General features: G+C 34.0%; 1 protein-coding gene across 1 annotated transcript in view; it reads right to left on the bottom strand.

Moving 5' to 3' along the window:
- Hormad2 (HORMA domain containing 2) overlaps positions 1-22,329 on the bottom strand; it is a 71,659-nt gene that overhangs the window by 33,211 nt on the left and 16,119 nt on the right. Inside the window, exons 6-10 of the mRNA XM_015504863.2 lie at positions 19,295-19,315; positions 18,624-18,650; positions 13,096-13,163; positions 10,449-10,600; positions 10,028-10,281 (exon numbers count right to left, since the gene is read on the bottom strand). Coding sequence (XP_015360349.1) covers positions 10,028-10,281; positions 10,449-10,600; positions 13,096-13,163; positions 18,624-18,650; positions 19,295-19,315 — 522 coding nt within the window. The remainder of the gene's footprint in view (positions 1-10,027; positions 10,282-10,448; positions 10,601-13,095; positions 13,164-18,623; positions 18,651-19,294; positions 19,316-22,329) is intronic.

Below are 22,329 nucleotides of genomic sequence, written 5' to 3'. Positions count from 1 at the left end.
AGAGAGAGAGAGAGAGAGAGAGAGAGAGAATTTTAATATTTTTTTTTTTTTTTTTAGTTTTCGGTGGACACAACATCTTTGTTTGTATGTGGTGCTGAGGATCGAACCCGGGCTGCACGCATGCCAGGCGAGCGCGCTACCACTTGAGCCACATCCCCAGCCCAGTAGCTTTAATTTTTATTTCTCTAATTGCTAGTGATGTTGAACATTTTTTCATATATTTGTTGACCATTCATATTTCTTCTTCTGTGAAGTATCTATTCAGTTCCTTTGCCCATTCATTTATTGGGTTATTTGTGTTTTTTTTTTTTTGGTGTTAAGTTTTTTGAGTTCTTATATATCCTGTAGATTAATACTCAATCTGAGGTTCAGGTGGCAAAGATTTTCTCCCATTCTGTAGGCTCTCTCTTCATGTTCTTGATTGTTTCCTTTGCTGTGAAGAAACTTTTTAGTTTTTAAAATCCCATTTATTGATTCTTGATTTTATTTCTTGCACTTTAGGAATCTTGTTGATGAATTTGGTTCCTAAACCAATATGATGGAGATATGGGCCTACTTTTTCTTCTAGTAGGTGCAGGGTTCTACCAAACTTTTAAAGAATTAATACCAACTCTTTCAAAAAGTAGAAGAGGAACAAACACTTTTGAACTCATTTAATGAAGCCAGTGTTACCTGATATTAATACCACACAAAGATATCACAAGAAAACTATGGCTCAGTATCCCTTATGAATTGGGCACAAAAATCTTCAATATAATACTAGCAAAGAAAACTCAGCAGGACAGCACGTGCGAGGGCGCGCGCACACACACATTTTTTTCTTTTTTAAAAATCTTATAAGTTTATCTTAGTAATTTTGTTTTTCTGGAGAAACCTGACTAAAATACCTGCTGAACTCCTTTATTGTAATAGATTTTTAGTGGATTCTTTAGGATTTTCTATAGATAAGAACATCCTATTGGCAATGACCTTTTCAATTTGGATACCTTTTCTTTTCTTATCTCATTGACCTGGCTAGAACCTCCATTAAAATGTTGAATAGAAGTGACAATAGTATTTATTTCTGATCTTGGGGGGAGAAGCATCTATTCTTTTACCATTAGGTATGATATTAAGTATTTTTCAGGATTGATGCCCTGTATCATGTTGAAAAGGTCATTGCCCTTTCTAATTTGCTGAGTGCTTTCTTTAAGTCATTAAAACAGTGTTGGATTTTGTCAAATGCTTTTTCTGTTTCTTTTGATAGAATCATGTGATTTTTGCTTTTTATTGTTTTACATAATGTATTATATTTATATTTGTATTATATTTATTAATTTTCAGATATTAAATCAAGCTTGGTTATAGTGTGAGCTTGTGCATGCATGCATGTATATGTATGTTGCTGGATTTATATACACTATTTGTAAAGAAACTTATTATAAGGAATTTGCTCATGTAATTATGGGGGCTGGGAAGTCTAAAAAATATACAGTGTGTGTCAGCAGACTCCAGAGGGATGAAAGCCAATGGTGTAATTTCCTGTAGGCCGGCAGGCTAGTGACCCAGGAAAGTCAATGGTGCAGATAAGACTAAAGGCAGTTTGCTGGAGATTGCCTCCTGTTCAAGGAGGCCAAACTTTTTGTTCTTTTCAGGCCTTCAACTATCTGAAGATCATGCACATTATGGAGTGCTGATTTTACTTTACTCAAAGTTCACTGATTTAAATATTAATTTCATCTAATTACACCCTCCAACATGACAAATCAATCCTCTCAACAAGGTTTCAGGATATAAAATTAGCACACAAATTCATCTGTAATTTTATACACTTATGATAAATAATCTGAAAATGAAATTTAAAAATTCCATTCACAATAGTATCAAAAGAATAACATACTTAGGAATAAATTTAACAAAATGAATGCAAAATTTATACTCAGGAAATTATAAAACATTGCTGAAAGAAATTAAGGAAAATCCATGTAAATGGAAATAGAAAGGGAGAAAATATTTATAAATTATGTATCTGAAAAGGTATTCTACCCAGACTTGATAAAGAACTCTTATACCTCAACAATAAAAGGAAAAAAAACCCAACATAAAATGAGCAAAGGATCAGAATCAATATATCTCCATTAAGATATATAAGTGGATAATAAGCACATGAAAAGATGCCTCACTTTGTTAGTCATTAGAGAAATGTAAATCAAATCCACGATGAGTGACCACTTCATACCCAGAATCAAAAAGTGAGACACATATAAGTAAGAATGTGAAGAAATCGAAACTCTCATACACTGATGTTGGAAATGTAAAAAAAAAAAAAAAAAAAAAAAAGGTGCAGCCACTTTAGAATACAGTTTTGGAATTCTTCAAATGATTAAACATAGAATTACCACAGGGATTTGGTCTATTTATCTTTGTGCATGTGACCTTTGTACTGTGACATGGTAGGCATCAATATAAAATTGTTGGCTGAATAAATGCTAATAATTTATGGTTATTACAATATATTCAATTATTTTAAGCTTTCTTCGTGGTAAGTTTCAAGTAGCCTTGTTTAAATGTCAAAATAATGTTTTTAGCTTAATGATTCTGTTTGTTCTGTATTTGGTTATCAGAGCGGGAAGAGCCTCTACTGTGCAGGATGAAGCACACTTGAGATGGGGCTCCATAAAATACATAGTTGTTTCTAACTTTTCTTTACTTCTGTCTGAAGGATTGGTCTTCTGAAGTCTTAGCTCTCAATTTGGATTCCTAATATAAATGCTAGAAGAATTACTTGCCATGATGCCTAGATTTGTTATAAGCATAATATCATCAGTATAACAATAGACATTTAGCTTCAAATGGAAATCTAGAAGGACATACAACAGTATTAGATAACCTAGCAAACTGATTATAGTTCTAGACAAGTAACATTATCATTATTTTCTCCAGTGTGTAATTGACCAAAAATCTGAATTGAAATAAAAACTAACATCACACTGGGCTTTGTGAGATGATAACACACACTGGAGATTGAACCCAGGGCCTTGAACCTAATAAGCATGCATTCTACCACACATCCCCTAGAAAGCACTTTAAAAAGCAATATCATGGCGATATTACCCAAAGTTCTCTATAGGTTTAATGCAATGCCAATCAAAATCCCAAGGGCATTTCTTGTAGAAATAGATAAAGCAATTATGTAATTCATATGGAAAAACAAAAGACCCAGAATAGCAAAAGCAATTCTAAGCAGGAAGTGTGAATCTGGAGGTATAGCGATACCAGATTTCAAACTATACTACAGAGCAATAGTAACGAAAAAAGCATGGTACTGGTACCAAAACAGGCGGGTGGACCAATGGTACAGAATAGAGGACACAGAGACTAATCCACAAAATTACAACTATCTTATATTTGATAAAGGGGCTAAAAGCATGCAATGGAGGAAGGATAGTATCTTCAACAAATGGTGCTGGGAAAACTGGAAATCCGTATGCAACAAAATGAAACTGAATCCCTTTCTCTCGCCATGCACAAAAGTTAACTCAAAATGGATCAAAGAGCTTGATATCAAATCAGAGACTCTGCGTCTGATAGAAGAAAAAGTTGGCTCCGATCTACATATTGTTGGGGCGGGCTCCAAATTCCTTAATAGGACACCCATAGCACAAGAGTTAATAACTAGAATCAACAAATGGGACTTACTCAAACTAAAAAGTTTTTTCTCAGCAAGAGAAACAATAAGAGAGGTAAATAGGGAGCCTACATCATGGGAACAAATTTTTACTCCTCACACTTCAGATAGAGCCCTAATATCCAGAGTATACAAAGAACTCAAAAAATTAAAAACCAAGATAACAAATAACCCAATCAACAAATGGGCCAAGGACCTGAACAGACACTTCTCAGAGGAGGACATACAATCAATCAACAAGTACATGAAAAAATGCTCACCATCTCTAGCAGTCAGAGAAATGCAAATCAAAACCACCCTAAGATACCATCTCACTCCAGTAAGATTGGCAGCCATTATGAAGTCAAACAACAACAAGTGCTGGCGAGGATGTGGGGAAAAGGGTACACTTGTACATTGCTGGTGGGACTGCAAATTGGTGCAGCCAATTTGGAAAGCAGTATGGAGATTTCTTGGAAAGCTGGGAATGGAGCCACCATTTGACCCAGCTATTCCCCTTCTTGGTCTATTCCCTAAAGACCTAAAAAGAGCATGCTACAGGGACACTGCTACATCGATGTTCATAGCAGCACAATTCACAATAGCTAGACTGTGGAACCAACCCAGATGTCCTTCAACAGATGAATGGATAAAAAAAATGTGGCATTTATACACAATGGAGTATTACGCAGCACTAAAAAATGACAAAATCATGGAATTTGCAGGGAAATGGATGGCATTAGAGCAGATTATGCTAAGTGAAGCTAGCCAATCCCTAAAAACAAATGCCAAATGTCTTCTTTGATATAATGAGAGCAACTAAGAACAGAGCAGGGAGGAAGAGCAGGAGGAAAAGACTAACATTAAACAGAGACATGAGGTGGGAGGGAAAGGGAGAGAAAAGGGAAATTGCATGGAAATGGAAGGAGACCCTCATTGTTACACAAAATTACATATAAGAGGTTGTGAGGGGAATGGGGAAAAAAACAAGGAGAGAAATGAATTGTAGTAGATGGGGTAGAGAGAGAAGATGGGAGGGGAGGGGAGGGGAGATAGTAGAGGATAGGAAAGGTAGCAGAATACAACAGTCACAAATATGGCATCATGTAAAAATGTGGATGTGTAACCGATGTGATTCTGCAATCTGTAATTGGGGTAAAAATGGGAGTTCATAACCCACTTGAATCTAATGTATGAAATATGATATGTCAAGAGCTTTGTAATGTTTTGAACAACCAATAAAAAAAATAAAAAGCAATATCATAATAACATTAATTTAAAAAGCAATGCAAATCTTCTAACTGCCTTTCCATCCTACATATTCATACACACACACTCACATATTTTAAGGTGGGGGAGAAACTCCAGGTATTCATACTTTTTGGTATGAAGTTATTCATTGGAGTTTTGTTGATTTGCCTGCCCTGTCCCTGCAGGGGATTGAACCCAGAGTCACAAATGCTAAGCAGGTACTCTACTACACACAGCAGAAGTTTTTCTTATAATTAAAAACAAAACAAAACCCTTGTGTTTCTGCAATTATTTCTCCACCACTTTTAGAGGAAAAAAAAAGATATAGAAAGTTTCTATAATCTTTGGAGCAAACAAAAATTTCTTAAGCAGTACCCTAAATTGCTCAATGTAGTAATTCATACATTGAACTTACATTAAAATGAAGAACTTCTACTCATAAAACACCTTATTAAGGGAGTAAAAGATAGTATTGTATTGTGTGCACATATCAATATGTAATAATGAATCTCATCATTATGTACAACTGTCATGTACCAGTAAAAACTGGAAAAGAAAAAATAAGATTAAGAGGCAATTTATAAAGTTAAAGAAGATATTCAGCATACATTATCTGACAAAGGATTTATATGCAGAATTTCTATAAATCAATAAAAATGAAAGATAAATAAAAAATAGCAAACAACATGAACTGATAACTTCACAAAAGAAGATATACAACATGGCCAATAAATGTAAGAAAAGGTGCTCATCTTCATCAGGCATCAGAGAAATGTCAATTAAACCATGATGACATACCATTGCATACTCACCAGAATGGATAGAAGTAAAAAGGTGGAAAATGCCAAGGGTTGGTAAGGATGTGACAACACTTTCATACATTGATGGAAATATAAATTGGCACAACCATTTTGGAAAGTTTTTGTGGTGTCTCTTAAGACTAAATGTATGCATACCCTTTGACACAGCAATTCTACTCCTGGCAATTCTATTCCCACTACAAATGTCACTAAAACACATGTTCCAGATGTCTGAGCAGTACTATTCATAAAGGCCCCAAATTGAAAATCACTCAAATGCATATCAACAGTGGAATGATAAATTATGATAAAGGTCTACAACAATATGTAAAAATATGCATAAATCTTACATTGTAATATCAACTAAAGTGACAGCTCATACTATGTGATTCTACATCTACAGAATAATCAAGAGAAACGAATGGAAGTCAGGACAGCAATACTCTTGTTGAATGAATAGGGACTAAAAAGTAAGAAGTTTCTGGAAGGATGGTACTATTCTGTTTCTTGGTCTGACTGTTGATTTCACATGTTTATTCAGTAGAGCTGGGACAAGGCGCGGAAAGCAATACACTCAGAGAGCACAATTTAAGCTCACTCTTGGCACCTGAAAGCAACCTTAAAATGTGCCTCCTTAGACCAGTAGAGCAGAGAAAAGAGACCAGGGAGAGGGAGAAGGGGAGGGAATGGGAGTTATTAGGGAATGGAAATGACCAAATTTTGTTATTTGCATGTATGAATATGTAACAACAAATCCCACTGTTATGTACAATTATAATGTGCCAATAAAAATTTTTAGAAATTAGAAAAAAAGGTTCCCCTAAGCATCTTATTTGTCTTACCCTTCTACCAGTCCTAGTATTCAGTTTGTGAATATTTATTGAAATATATTATTATGACATATATATTTTATTATATAGATTATGCTTAAATTTAACAAATGTTAACGGGGTCTAGTCTACCTCAGAAAACAAACTTTTAATGATCTAAATGTGATATGGGCATAGTGGACAATACCTATCATCTCAGCTACTCAGAAGTCTGAGGCAGGAGGATAGTAAGTTTGAGGCCAGTCTGAGAACCTAGTTAGGAAAACAAAACAAAAAAAGGGCTGAGGATGCATCTCATTGGTAGAGTGTGCCTGGGTTCTATCTCCAGAACTACAAAACAAGTAAACAAACACTTAAATGTGGGTATGGGATGTGGCTTAGTGTTAGGGTGGTTGCCTAGTATGTGCAAGGCTTTGGATTCAATTGCCAGTACTGGGGGGAAAATAAAAGGAAGAAAGGAACAAAAATTAAAAACCTAAATGTGAAAAGAAAAATTTTAAAACTTTTAGGATAAAATACAGGAGATTGTTATTAATGCCTTCAGGTAGAAAAGGATTTCTTGAGATACCCATAAGCACATATTAAAGAAAAAGAATAAACTACATTAAAATTAAAAATATTTCTTTATCAAAGACCTCTTAAAGATAAGTTAAAAGACAAGCACAAACCTGGAAAAAATATTAAAACACAAATAAGTAAAAAAAAAATTCAGAACACCTTTTGAAAGTCAATGAGGAAAAAATAAATAATCAATAGAAAAATGTATGAACCAGGCATAGTGGTGCATGCCTGTAATCCCAGCAACTCAGTAGGATCACAAGTTCAAAGTCAGCTTTAGAAATTTGGCAAGGACCTACACAACTTAGTGAGACTCTGCCTCAAAATAAAAAAATTAAAAAAAAGGACTGGGGGTGTACCTTGGGTTCAACTCCTGGTACAAAAAAAAAAAAAAAAGAAAAAAAATGTATGAAAGACTTGAATAGCTACTTTCTATAGAAGACTGACCAATGAGAAGATTCTCAAACTCACTGATAACCTGGGAAATTAAAATTACAATAATGAGGTTGTACTCCTACCTCAGATCTAGCAAATTGGCAGAAGACATAAACTCTGACAATATCAAGTGTTGGCAAGAATGTATGGATTTTCCTTCACTGTTGGTAGAATATAAATTGGTACAATCATTTTGGAAAATAGTTTTGTGTTACCTAATGAAGTTGAAAATGTGCAAGACTAGAACTCTCTGATATAATCCCTAGAGATATTCTTTCACATGTGTACCAGGAGATATGTACATGAATGTTTCTAACAATTAAAAAGAAATAACTTCAACAAGAGTAGGATATTAGCTGGGCATGGTGGCACACACGTGTAGTCCCAACACTTAGGAAGCTGAGGCAAGAGGATCACCTAAGCCCAGGAGTTCGAGACCAGCCTGGGCAACAGAATAAGACCCCATCTCAAAAATGAAACAAAACAAATGAGTAGAATACATTACAACAGTATAAATGAAAGAACAACCACACATAATGGATGAATCTCAGTTTTGATGGTCAAGGTAAGGACTAAAATCATAGAAAAATACTTGAAGTATTATTATTTTTATATAGAAATTTTAAAAGGGCCAAAATATTGGTAGATGATAAAACTAAAAAGACCAAAGGAAGGATTATAAAATAACTCAGGATGTATTTATCTTTAGAGATACATGAAGTGCATTAATAAAGGGATACCTGGTGGCTTCTAGTGGTAAATTTCTACTTCTTGGCCTGTGTGGGTATATGGATGTTTTCATTATTCTTTAAATGGTACATATAACTTTTGTGTACTCTCTTTGATGAATTATATGTTTCAAAATACAGTAATTTTTAAAAGCAATAAGGTTAAAGTTCTACATATGTACACATGCGTATAAACGTTTGTATTTTCCATGAAGTAAAACAATAGGAATCTTTAGTAGAAAAATGTCAGTAGCACTTCAGTATATTTGCATTCTCTCATATGATTGGCTGGTTGAGAGAGAAACTAATATCAAATATAAGTTTACCATGAAAGCCAGATCTTTGTACATATAGTTTCTGTTAAATATATACTTGGAAAATGTCATCACCTGCCTCATTTAATCTATTAATTAAAATATACTTTTCTAGGCTGTCTTATTTAAATCTTATTTGGCAAACAAGAAATTCTTAATTTTTTTAAGGATAAAAATCCAGTTGAAATCTATTCATTCTTTTCTTAACCTTTATTTATTTTTCTTAGCCTTTCTATGTTAGCTATATCTTCCTTGAGTAGAATCAGAGAAGAAAACTGTACCAAAAATCTAAAGCCTTTTTCATGACTGACATTGTGAAGATACTAAAAATGAAAATAAAACAAAACAACCTTGTTGTTCGTTTGGTTGTATTATTTATATTAATTCAAGTAAGACTGGGCTTGTTTTCCATGCAGTAAACATATATATCACTGAATTAAAGATCTGGAAAGAACCTTCAGAAATTACCTAATAGTCATCTTCTGTAAGTAGGACTCAGATTATCTCAGGCAAATAAGTTATTATCCTAATCTTAAAATGTCTCCTGAGAAGATTTTAAAAATGTGTTTGTCTCAGAACCCTTTTAATACGATGTCAGCCTACAGTTAGCAGCCAGTAAACAGTAAGTCAACAGTATAGATTTACCTAGGGCACAGTGGGGCCCTAGCAGTACCCAACTCTAAAGTCTCTATGCAAAAGGCAAGGTAAGGGGCTCAGAGCCCTGCCTGTTCAGCTCCTTTGGCTGCAAACCCATCAGCTCCCCTGGCTTTCCCCAGTGATCTAGACCCAAAGCTTGTCTCTCCACATAAACGAGTGCTGACATTTTGTTTTCACTCTGATTTGGGTTAATCCACAAACTTTCTTTCTTGGCTTCTTCCCACTTGATTATTCCAGAAAATCAAGAGCTGATTTGTACTTGTATTTGATATGAAATAGACACCTAAAATATTTGTAAGTCCTAAAAATATGTCACTTATAAAAATTAGAAATATATTGGGAAATATTTTTCTCCTAATCATGGGCAATAGGCAATTTCATCTAAAAACATATTTCTTTCTTGAGGCCCGTACTATTTTTTTTTTGGTACCAGAGATTAAACCCAGGGGTGCTTAACCACTTAGCCACATCCCCAGCACTTTTTTGTATTTTATTTAGAGATAGGGTCTGTCTCATTGAATTGCTTAGGACCTTGCTAAGATGCTGTGGCTGGCTTTGAACTTATGATTCTCCTGCCTCAGCCTCCATAGCTGCTGGGATTACAGGTGTGAGTCACCTCACCTGTCCTGGCTAGGACTGTACTTTTTTAGACTAAAAAATCCTTGATGTCAAAACTAGTTTTGTTTCAGTTTTTATACCTGGCATGCTCCACTGGACTGTTGTTACTGTGATATGACCTGTATGCAAAGTGAAAAATGTCAGTTGTATTTAACTGAAGAAATGGAGGCTCACTAAAACTTGGCCTTACTTGATTGTTGTACTCCTCTTCTTCATCATCGCAGTCTAGACCCTGATGGGCAATTTCAGTAGTATTATTCTCCTGAAACAGATTGTTCTCCAAATCAGATACTCTGGCTGCCTCCGTAGTGACTTTTACTTTCATGCTATGAAAGCCTGTGGAGACCAATCCCACTTGCAAATTGACAGGTTCCCCATCAAACAGCAAGAAGTGTGAGTTCACCCCTTCTTTAAAACCAGGTGGTTGGTAATCATGTGGAGTCACTGCAAAATGAAAAGGGCAAAAAGCCATGAAACTTAGTTTCAATAGAAGCCAGATTAATATTTTAAGTATAGCAACAGGTATCTTTCAGATGTTTGTAAAATCCTTCTATTTACATAAAATATTAGTTTAGTACTTAAGAAGAATTTGAATAAAGGTCTCCACCTACCTGAATTGTAGTAATGGAGTTTCATAGTAAGTATAACATCGTTAGGAAGGGGTCCAAGGTTCTGCATCAGTATATATAATTTACGAATCAGCAGTACACTGGCTTTCTTAATATCTTTACTATTTGTTCCACTTTCAAAGCTTGTACTACTGCTATAATCACATAGAAAAAAAGGTATACTTTTCAATCATATGCAATACTGACAATATATTCCCAAAAGAACACAACTTTTGAGTATATGGTCAAATAAATATAAACATCTAGACATTTTAGAGAAAATTTTTAGATTATAAATTAAAGGAATAATTATACTCTTTCAATGCATATACAAAGGACTTCTAAATAATATGTTCACCTAAAGCATTTAAAATATGACCTTATTTTTAAAAATTTGCTTATTACAAATAACCACGTCATAATAATGAGAACACTGGATTTGGAATTAGGTATCCTGGCATCTAATATTATCTCTGCTGTTAACTAGCTGAATGTCTTCAGTCAAATCATTTAGATACACTTTATTGTTTATGTCATTTGTAAGATAAGCTTACAGACATTTCTATAACTCCCTAACCATAAAATCAGTTACTAGCTCTGTATCCACCATCTGGTTATCTCTCAAAGGTATCCCATCCTCACACTTTCAGGGATTACCCCAATGGGAATCTTAACTATTTTTCCTCCTTTCTTTCATTTCCACATTGCAAACCATTTTCCATACCACTGACAACATAATAATCCTAATAGGAAAATATGCTCATATCACCTTCATGCTTAAAATTCTTCCATTAAATTAATAACCTTTCAATCAAATAAAGGATGGTGTAAAATGCATTTAATGTCCATTCATACTCTTCTCTATTCTCACCAGCAGCTACTGTCCAATTTCCCCTCAACCATGTGCATTTGCTGTTCATTCCACCTGTATTGTGCTTTTCCATTTCTCTTCTAAAACCTAATGCAATGTGTCATCTTTTCAAAGAAGTCTTCCCTTATAATCCCCACAGCTTTCCCCTTAGGAGAACTGTTTGTCCCTCACTAAGCAGCGAGTGACTGTATATTTCATCAGTATCTTTCATTCAATGAATATGAATGAACAAGTTGGACTAAATTACCTTCCAATTCTAAACTTTTTTTCTCTCTGAAATTTTCTTCTCCAATTAGTCTCATATTTGAGTAGTTTTGGGGAAGAGCTATGATTGTTGGTATAATTGCACAGTGTTGAAAAATAATCCTAAGTAATTGAACTATTGAGTTTTCCCCTAACTGATCTTTAGAGGCAGTGTAAATTCATAAAGCAAACCTTTATTAAGCTTTTCCATCAATTTCAAACAACTTAGCTTTGTCTGCCAGAATTTAACCAATTTAAACAAGGTAACCTGAGTGAAGGGCTATACCCAGGTGGCCCAGGGGATCCTCCAGGATTCATCAGTAAAATCATTCAAAACTCTGATGTAAACAAATACTATTTTTTGGCTTCTAGGAAATTCTAATATGTATTATTTTCTTGACTCCCTAATATCTGGAAGATTTGGCCATTTTTATTTTACTGCTTACCTCTTGGCATATGTGTCTTTAAAACCAAAGAGATTAATCTGGTTGCCAGGGATATTTATATTTGAGTTTTAGAGAGTAAAAACAACAGCTTTATGTGAGAAAATATGTGTAAATGTGAATATAATCTGTAAAGTGCTATACAAACGTTAGCTAGTGATGATTAAAATTTTAACTCTCATTTTTGGAACTTTGTTCTCACATTTGAGTATTGCCTATAAGTTTTATAAATGAGAGAATAATTAAGGAAGTGAGTATTAGAGAGAAATCGTCAAGCTCCAGAGAGCTAATAATAGAGAAAAGGGGGAATTCTGCCACATTTCTCTTAAATTCATTCCTTTGGGAGATATCCATCTCCCTTACTTGGAGCACTCTACTACCTAGGGCTTTTCACTATCATTTGCATCTTCCATTTCTATTGTATCAGTAAATCCTTAGCTCTCTCTACCTCCTGGCTGATCTGAAGCCAAAAAACTACTGAAAGAAGAATAAATATTGCTCCTCAACAAAACATCTTCATCTGCAATGGGCCCTTCTGAACTACTATTTAATCCACTAGTGTGCTATTTAATCCATTAAATGTGTTTAAAACTTGGAGTTTTAGATTTGATAGGACAATAAGGTGTTTTCCAATCTTTTCCATACAGAGAAGCACATAGAAAATGCTATTTGTACATCACTGTGAGGTAGGCAGATGACAAAAGTTATGCATATAGGCAAATAGTCCAGGGTTTTTTATCTAACCCTGGCCCCAACTGACTATATAGAATGTGTAAAAGATCAATATCTCAATATAGCAGTTGAGAAACATTGGGTTAGTAGCTAGACAGGGCCTTATGGAGTTCTTCAATCAACATTGTGCAGACAGCCTTGTTAATATAATGGCGATGCTTATCATCTCCTCTACTCTCATCAATTAAATCCATGGATTTCAGAAATTTAATTATTACAGTTCATTTTTATAATAGTGAAATTTTATAGGATTTATGGAAAAATGATAAACGAAGTATAAAACTTTTTTCTGGCTTATAAAAACTTATGTTTATCTCACTTCTATATATTTTCTCAGGTTCATTAAATAATTAGATTCTACCTGTCAAAATCCATAGTGGCTCCTTCTTTTGTGTATTTGAATTTGAACTGGTATATCTCAGTCACTTTCTAGAAAACCAAAGGTAATAAAGAAATTAATTTTAAAAAGAAATCCAGATTTTATCTGATAATAAGGCACATTTTCATTGTATACCTACCATGCTTCCTATATACCTGTTTATTTCACAGTATTATATTATTTAGGAGTAATATTTCCAGATATAAAGATATTTTTTCTCCAAAAGTGAGTTAGATGATAAATGCTTCCATTATAATTGAAGTTGGAAAAACTAAGGCACAGTCAAGTATCTGACCCACTAGGTTATGACGGAGGAATCAGCTGAGAAACTATTCATTCACATAATACCTATTTTAGTGAATGTCTGTTTTGTATCAAGCATTGGAGTCACAGTAATGAACAAAACTTTTGCTCCCTGTTTTTCTTGAATTTACAGTCTGATCAGGAGATAATCAATAAATTATTTCACCTAGTACGATTGCTGTGAACAATATGAAGCAGATGCTGTGATGGAGGATGAAGGGGGAAAAGTACTGATTTGGCTTGAAAGGGCCAAGGAAAGCATCCCCGAAGAGGTGATATTTGAGTTGAACCTCAAGAGAGGTGAGCCATGTGCAGTCCTTGGGTGTGATGATTCAGGCAGAGCAAACAGCAATACAAAGCCTCTAGAAGGGATATCCCCCTCTTCCAAGATCTGAGAGGAGGCTAAAGATGAGAGAGCAAGGGGGAGAATGTAGGAGATGAAGTTGTAGAGAGGGTTGTTATGTTTTATTGGCCATGGTAAGGGGGGGGGGTTGGATTTTATTCCATATAAACCAGAAGGGTTTTAAGTCGGGGAGTGATTTGCATTTTTAAAGCTCACCCTGCCAATCTTAAGAAAGGTATGGAAACTGACATGTTAAGAGGCTACTGCAGAAATTCAGGGAAGACTAGACGAACAAAAAGAAGGGATCTATCAAGTATTATTATTTTTTCAATTCTACACTAAAAACTGGATATTACTGCTATCTGCTCTTCTGTTAAGAAAGCTAGAAATAACAAGGGACAGATTACAGAACACACAAAAGTGCACCTCATTCATCTGGTTGAATATATAATCCTTGATAATGTGGGAATGAAGATGTTAGATTGATCAGAAAAAGTCCCAGTGCTTCTATTACTTTTCTCTACTCTGAAGTTTAGTCTTCTAGTTCTGCAGATCTTACACCTTAATATACACCTTAATCACAGGTGACCATGTACTGGGAAAACTGGCTCATGTTGGTTAAACTCTAAAGTGAGAGATTTATCATGGAGTTAATTTTAAGATACAAGTATTTCTCTAACTAGACAACCTACTTGAGAAATGAAAGTTCAGAAGGTTGCTTATGGCTACAGTAGGAGAGATGGGTGAGATTAGAAGCATCTACAGCTGCCTAACAGCAACAGGTTCACTCTGGACAGGCTAGATACACACACAGTGTCTTCTCTTAATCAATGCTGGATGTAATTGCCCTGTCAAACAATGCCTACTTCCTGCCTGCCTATGTTTCTGAGTCAACTATAGCTATTTAATGTTGTAAGTTTTTATTTTTTAAATGAAAGAAATCTTTCAGTAGCTGATAATTTTACTTGCATTTTATTATTTGCTCACTGAAGCAATAGGCTTTACATTTATAATTGTTTTATAGAAGATGCTATTTCTTATTAACTTGAAACTAATTTATCAAAGAAGGTATATTATAACTCACAAAATGTTCTCCCACTTTTCAGGATGTGTTGCCTGACAAAGGTGATATTTTAAATTGAACATCAATTGTTTCTATCAACCATGCTGATCACATTCATATAGACCAAAGCAACAGCAACACATGCAGCCTCTTCTCCCTCCACTTTCCAATGCATTGGTAAGACTTTTCAGGACTATCTTCAAAGCGAATTGGAAGACCATCTAATATTCATTCTCTATTCTATAGCCAAAAAATTTTTGGCAATACAAACCAGACCATGCAATACCTTTGCTTAAACCCCTCTACCCAATGGCATCCCGGCGCCCTGACAACTTTTAATTTATGAATTATTTTGGTCTATAAGACCTTACTCATCTGTCCCCTACCTACTTCTCCTGCACTTTCCCTCCCATTCACTAAGTGATAGGATCATGGCACCTTTTCTTTCATAGACATCCAAGATTCCTTCCCATCTTAGGGCCTTTGTATAGTTATACTCTGGAACATGCTATCTCCGGTTAATGATAATATTTGGCCACTGCCCAAAATGCTGCAGCCATGAAGTAGATTTCAGTAGCCCTCCCTACTCTGAAGTATATATTATTATTCTCATTATTGAAGAAGCTGGTTAAGTGGTAGAGCTGAGATTTGACTCTAGTACCTGTAATGTTAATTAGCATATTATTCTACCTGTTACATGTCATTGCCTCTCATAGACCTGCAAAGGCTGACTCCTTCTGGTCATTCAGGCTCAGCTAAAATAGTGGTCCAGTAGGAAGGCTTTCTATGAACTGCCAATCTAACACAGCCATTCATTTCTTCCTTTTCCATCTCTACATCAGCATTGTTTAGTAAACTACATTTAAAATTTTTTTCATACACAGTAATATGACTATCTGAAAGTTTTTGCTAAATTTTGTTTACTTATTTATTATTTATCCCTCCACATAAGAATATAAAGCTTCAAGAGGGCAGGGACCTTATTTATTCCATTTACTTTCATGTTTTTGTAGCTTGAATAATGGTAAGCACATAAAATGAGCCCAATGCATATATAATATGTATATATTCTCTCTCTCTCTCTCTCTCTCTCTCTCTCTCACACACACACACACACACACACACACACACACAAACACAAACACACACATTTGGCACTTAATCACTGAGTCACATCCCCAGCCCTTTTTACATTTTATTTTGAGACAGGGTCTTGCTAAGTTGCTGAGGCTGGCTTTGAACTTGTGATCCTTCTGCCTTAACCTCCCAAGCTGCTGGGATCACAGCCATGTGCCACCATGTCCAGCCCCAATTTATATTTGCTGAGTGAATAAATATTTAGCCCAGAGTTCATGCTCAGTTAGGGTTTCATCTTATAAACATTTTTAAAAACCAAAATTTCTGAAAGCATAATGTGGTTAGAAACAGGGACCACCTATAGTTCAGTTCCTGAAGGAGACTATTATAATTGGGCATTGACTACCTCTAATAAGCACAAAGGAATAGATGGTAATATCATAAGATCTGTATTTTTACAATATTCAAGTATACTAATTCTTTATGTCACAAATTAAACCTTTATTTAACATATTTACATACAGCTTACATATCTTATTAATACCCACCATACTTTTTGTAGTATGCGTCTATGAAAAGCTATCATTCTTTACTACTTCAGCTGCCTTTGTCAATTTCTCTTTCAAAAGATGGAGCAAGCAGAACAAAACTTCATGTGCAAAAATGCCAGTACCCCAAACTTTGTTGGCCTTTGAACTAGGGAAGCACAATTTATCTTAAGCCAAAGTCTTTCACTGTTGTATCATAACATACTTGTCACAAGAGTCCTGCAAATTTAAATTGATGTGTAAAGTATATTTTTGCTTCTTTAGGTAAATATTAACATTGTTACTGTTTATGAAATTTTGTCTAGGGAAGGATATATTTCTAGGGATATGACTCAAATGTTTGGCACAATATCAGATAAATGCCAAAGACTGTTTATGTGAGAATGTTGTTTTGCGAGTACATTAAAGAATATGATCACGGAACTAAACAGTAGTATCAGTGACATGATGCTAAACAGCAAATAAAACAGTGTAATCTTGTGGATGGATGCTTTTAGGCACTATGAATGTTGTTATGCTATAGTAGTAGTTATACTATAATTATTGCTGACTCTGTTATTCTTTTGAGTTTTTTTAATATCCTCAAGCAACCATCAAATCTTTTAGTAATCAGAAGGGCGCCATGAACACCTAGTAGTTAGGGATCATCACTATAGGGAATAATTTACAAATATTCAAGATATTTTCTTGGGTCATAAGTGATAGCTTAGAACTTACCATATAATAAGTTTTTGTTTTTTATCCTCATTGTTGTATGTGCTAGCATTGAAACTCATTTCAGTTTTTTTTTCCCCATTCTGTAAGATTTTCCTGTATTTAAGGCTAAGTTAGTCAGCATTTCACTACCCACCAAATTACTGATTTATAACTAGGAGTTTTACATTCATAAGAAAACATGATAAATGCTGTACCAAGAAAATAACCAATTAACAATTTATCAGAAGTTGTAGTTTAGGAAACTTCTGTTTAAACCTAAGAAAAAAGGAAGACAAGAGACAAAGACAGCTAGGGCTGCAGCTCAGTGGCAGAGAACTTTCTTAGCATGTGTGAGACACTGGGTTTGATATTTAGCACCACATAAAAAATAAATAAAATAAAGGCATTCTGTCCATCTATAACTTCAAAAAAAATTTAAAACAAAAAAGAGACAAAGATAAAGAAAGGTAAAACTAGTTTGGACATTGAGAAATTGTGATCCATCTGTATTCAAAGTTTGCTTCCCCTTTGCTTACATGGTTATTCATAATTTTGCAAAGCGAGAATTTTAAGAGTTAAAAACAATTTTGTCTTGAATATGAGCAGTTAGACCAAATACATTGGCTAAGAGAAGAAAAACTGAAATCAAGGAAAAAGTAAAGAAAGCTAGGAAGAAGATGAAGAGAACAGAACAAGAGGAGAGAACAGAGGGCTTCTCCTTCCAACTCAGTACTACAGCCACAGAAGCCAATGTGGCAAAAGTAACTATTATGTGTCTAGGACTATAATATTCACTCTGGAAGACAGAAAACAAGACAAGAACCTTGTCCTCAAGAATTCACAGTCTGCTTGGGAAAATAATCTGCATGATTCAATTGAGAGTGTTAAATTGTGGGGTTCTTCTGGAAAATAAATTTAGAGAAGTTAGTGTAGACAATCTAGGTAAAGAGGCTTTTATGAAAGATTTGAATTTAAGTTGGCCTTGAGGATAAGCAGCAATCACTAAGGTAAAGAAAGAAATAGATAGGGAAGTAAAAAGGTAAAAATTCTGAAACTCTGTAAAGGTCAAAAGGGGAGAATTTAGTTGGCAAAAAAAAAAAAAGTTTAGAATTATGCCATGTCTGGTTTATTTTACTAAAAGACCATAAGCAATTTTCAGAATCAGTTAAAAGAAATAAAATGTGTTTTTTATATATTTATATATCAAGAGAGTCTTTTAATGTTAATATGTTATGGAAGAGGCCCAGTTCTACTCAATGCCTTTTTTTTTAAAAAAAAAAAAAATAATACCCCTAGCTAATATTTGAAAATCTCATACTAAAGAATTGGTCACATTTATAAGAAAATATGTTGAAAGAGCTCACTCTTACTGTTCAAATAGTAGTGTAGCAACATAGTCTATAGTCTCAACTCAGGTAAACATACTTAAATATAATATAATATAATATAATACTATCTACCTATACATTTGTCTTCTTACCTCAGGTTCCTTTGGATTTGTGTAAAGCTGTTAAAGTAAAAATAAACAGCATTTAATTTCTGAAATTTACTAGATTACTCCTCACAGAATACATTTTCTACATAAAGAGGACAATTTGTACTCTATTGAGTATTGTATTGATACATATTTCAAGCTGGAGATAGGATAAGCTCTTGTTTTGTGAACATGGATCCATTAGAATACTTTATGAACACTGACTATTAAGGAATTTCAAGGTATTTATAACTATTGTGAATAAGCTACAATAAATTCTAAATAATTGGCATGGTTTAAATGTTTAAACAAATCATGTATCTAAGACTCTTAATGGCATATTCTCATTTTTTTAAAACTACATATGCCATGTGATAATCAGGAGTATACAAAACTTCAAAAGAGTCTATAAAATTTCAAAACCAAAAAACTTTGAGCCTGTAAAGTAACTTTAAAAATATAAAAATCCTGATAGCCAACAGATGAAGCAGATAGTATATCCCATATGTTTCTCCATATCTATAATCTACAAAATATATAATTAATGTTTTAATAAAACTTCTGATGAACTATTTTTTAAATTCTAAAATGTAATAATATGGATAAAAAAAGGAAGAGGGAGAATATAAACGTCAAGGAAGTAGAGACAGAGGTTTAGTCTTTAAGTATGTACTTACTGTAAGTACTGCCATATGTAGCTTCAAGAAAAAAGAAAACTTTGTTAGAATATAATTACATCTATATCATTGTTATTTTCAACAAAAGCTAATTAAAATATTATTTCAGAGAAAGTAGAGGAAAGGAACCAAGGGGAGGTAGAAGGAGATGGAAAGGGGAAATATTGAGGAATGATATTGGCCAAGTTAATATTGTTATGTTATATGTATGTATAACATACCATTATGTACAACTATAATGCACAAATAAAAATATGGAAAAGATAGTATTTCAGACATGTTACAAATATTTAGGTAGAAAAAAATTATTCAAAAAGTCAGATAAAGGAATACTAATTATTCATTCATTCAAGTAGTACCTATTACATACCCAAAACTGCTGGAAAGCAAAGGGATACAAAAAAAAAAAAAAAGGTAACTATCCTACTCTCAAGAAGTTATATTTGAATTTGGGAGGCAATAAATGCATAAATGCATCAAGATATATGAAATAATTCCTTGTTTCTAAAAATTAAAAATACCCCAAGTATCTTTAAAAAAAAGTATCTCTTTTGAAACTAATCTCCTAGAATAAAATTCTAAGGCTGATATCTATAAAACTCTTGCCTCTATATATACACTACTATTAAGAGATTCTCTCTGATTAATAGAATAGAATATATAGACATAGATAGAAATAATCAAGCTTTTTTTTTTTAGCCTAGAATTCAAATGGGAAAATTTTAGGACTGTAATTTCATTGCAAATAACTAAAACTTTAGTGACACCCTGTGGTTATTTTGGTTGCTGCATATAATTGATTTTTAAGATCTCTCAGTGAAATGGTGTTAATCAATTAATAGTTCATTCATACATGTAAAATACATATGGCCCCGGATCTCAGGAAACCTGCAGATTAGCAGCATAGACCAATATTAAACCAAAAAACCCAGCATAGTGGCTACATCATTGCAATTGTATTAATGGCTATAAAAAAGCAGCATGAGATGCCTTGAGAATACTAAATAGAGGGATAATCTAGGCTGGGGAAGAGGGAATATTTACTTCTCCTGGAGAAGTAAATATTTAAGCATAGACTTAAAGGATAAATTGGAGTTAGGTAGATAATGTGTATGGGGTCAAGGGGAGAATTTTCTAGACAAAAGAAACAATATGTGCAAAATTCAGAGGAGCTTGGCATGTACTAGAATCTTTGTGTTGCTTGAACATGGAAATTAGAGCAATGCTTTGGGAAGGCAGATAGGGATCATACAGGTCTTGCAGGTCATGTGAAGGACTCTTGACTTTTATTTTAAAAGCCCTGGATATTGTTTAGGTAAAAGAATGACACGATCAGATTCAGGTTTCTGAAAGAATATAATGGGGACAGGGACTTGCAATGGTGGGGAACTGAGAATGGGAGTAAAGAGATAAATATATCATCTTTTTAATAATAATTATATAAAATTTACATAATTATTTGAATAATTCAAGCATAGTATACATACAGCACAAGGAAAACAATGTAAAAATCACCCAAAATTTCATAACTGTAAATAATCATCTACTAGCACATATTCTAAGAATCTCTAGGTAATCCAACTTGACTTTACTTAAACTACTTTTAAAATCTTATTCCCTACAAGCACAAAATCACCTGAGAGAAGTTATAAAATATTAACAACTGAAAAATAATTAAATACTATTTATCTAAGAGCTTAAGTCAATTTCTAAAACAATTTGCATCAGTTATACACATAATCATTTAGTATAATAAATGCATCAAACTAGTTAAGATATTCTTGTACATTACATGTTATTTTAGTACATAGAATGTTAGATTTATTTTATTTAAGAAGTAAGTCTCTAGTATACCGTGACCCCCCTGGAGAGGAGGAATCACATCTTCATCTCATTTGTATCCAGTGTCTAGGCACAATGTCTGGTACAGATTAAACAGTCAAGGATAAAGAATGAAGGCATAAATGGTCAACATCTACACTGAGCATATTATGTGCCAGGCATTGTTCTAAACATTTCAGATCGGTGTTCCTCAAAGTATGGTCCTAGAGCAGCAGTGAGAGCATCACCTCAAATTTGTCTAAAATACAAATTCTCACATCAGAAATTTGGGGGTGGGGCTTGGCAATCTGTGTTTTAACAAGCCCTCCAGGTGATTCAGATATGAACTAAAGTTTGAGAACCATTGTTTTCAATTATTTACTCATTGAATTCTTAGTTCTTAGATAACCCTAAAAGGTAGGTTCTATTATTATGCCCATTATATATGTAGTACTAAGAGGTAGGTTACTAGACCAGAGTCACACAGGTATTAAGTGATAAAACTGGGATTCACCTAAGACTGTTTGATTCTGAAATTCTAGCTCTTAAATATATTGTATGGCCCCTTAATGATGAACACCCAGAACATGTTGCTAAATGAATAGATGAAGGAGAATAAAAGAATATTGTTTAGTATGCCAGTGATGACCTCCTTTTTTCAACCTGTCCAAACCCTCAGGGTCTCAAAAGCTCAAAAGTCTTTCAAAATTTCCCCTTATGTCCTTATGGAATACAATATTTCCTTTTCCATGCCTCATACTGCAGCTAATTAGTAGCTCTCCTTTGACATTTATCACTTTTTTTCTTACCAATACTGGACTGAACTCAGGAATGCTCTGCTACTGAGCTACATTCCCAGCCCTTTTTAAATTTTGGGACAGGATCTTAATAAGTTGTTCAGGCTGGCCTCCCAACTTGTGATCTTCCTATCTCAGTCTCCCAAGTAGCTGGGATTACAGGCATGTACCATCACACCCAACTTGGCATGCATCATTTTCTTTTTTCTTTTCTTTTTTAAAAATTTTTAGTTGTAGATGGACACAATATTTTTATTTATTTATTTTTATGTGGTGCTGAGGATTGAACCCAGTGCCTCACATGTTAGGCAAGCACTCTACCACCAAGCCACAACCCCAGTCCCAGCATGCATCATTTTCTGAGTCTTATAGTTACTTATACTTGTTATAGGGGTGATAGTCAAATATATATATATA

Source organism: Marmota marmota, unplaced genomic scaffold, assembly GCF_001458135.2.
Source record: "Marmota marmota marmota unplaced genomic scaffold, marMar, whole genome shotgun sequence".
In the NCBI taxonomy this organism is placed as follows: domain Eukaryota; kingdom Metazoa; phylum Chordata; class Mammalia; order Rodentia; family Sciuridae; genus Marmota; species Marmota marmota.
The sequence above is the reverse complement of the archived record's forward strand: the minus strand, read 5'-3'. Positions and strand labels throughout refer to the sequence as shown.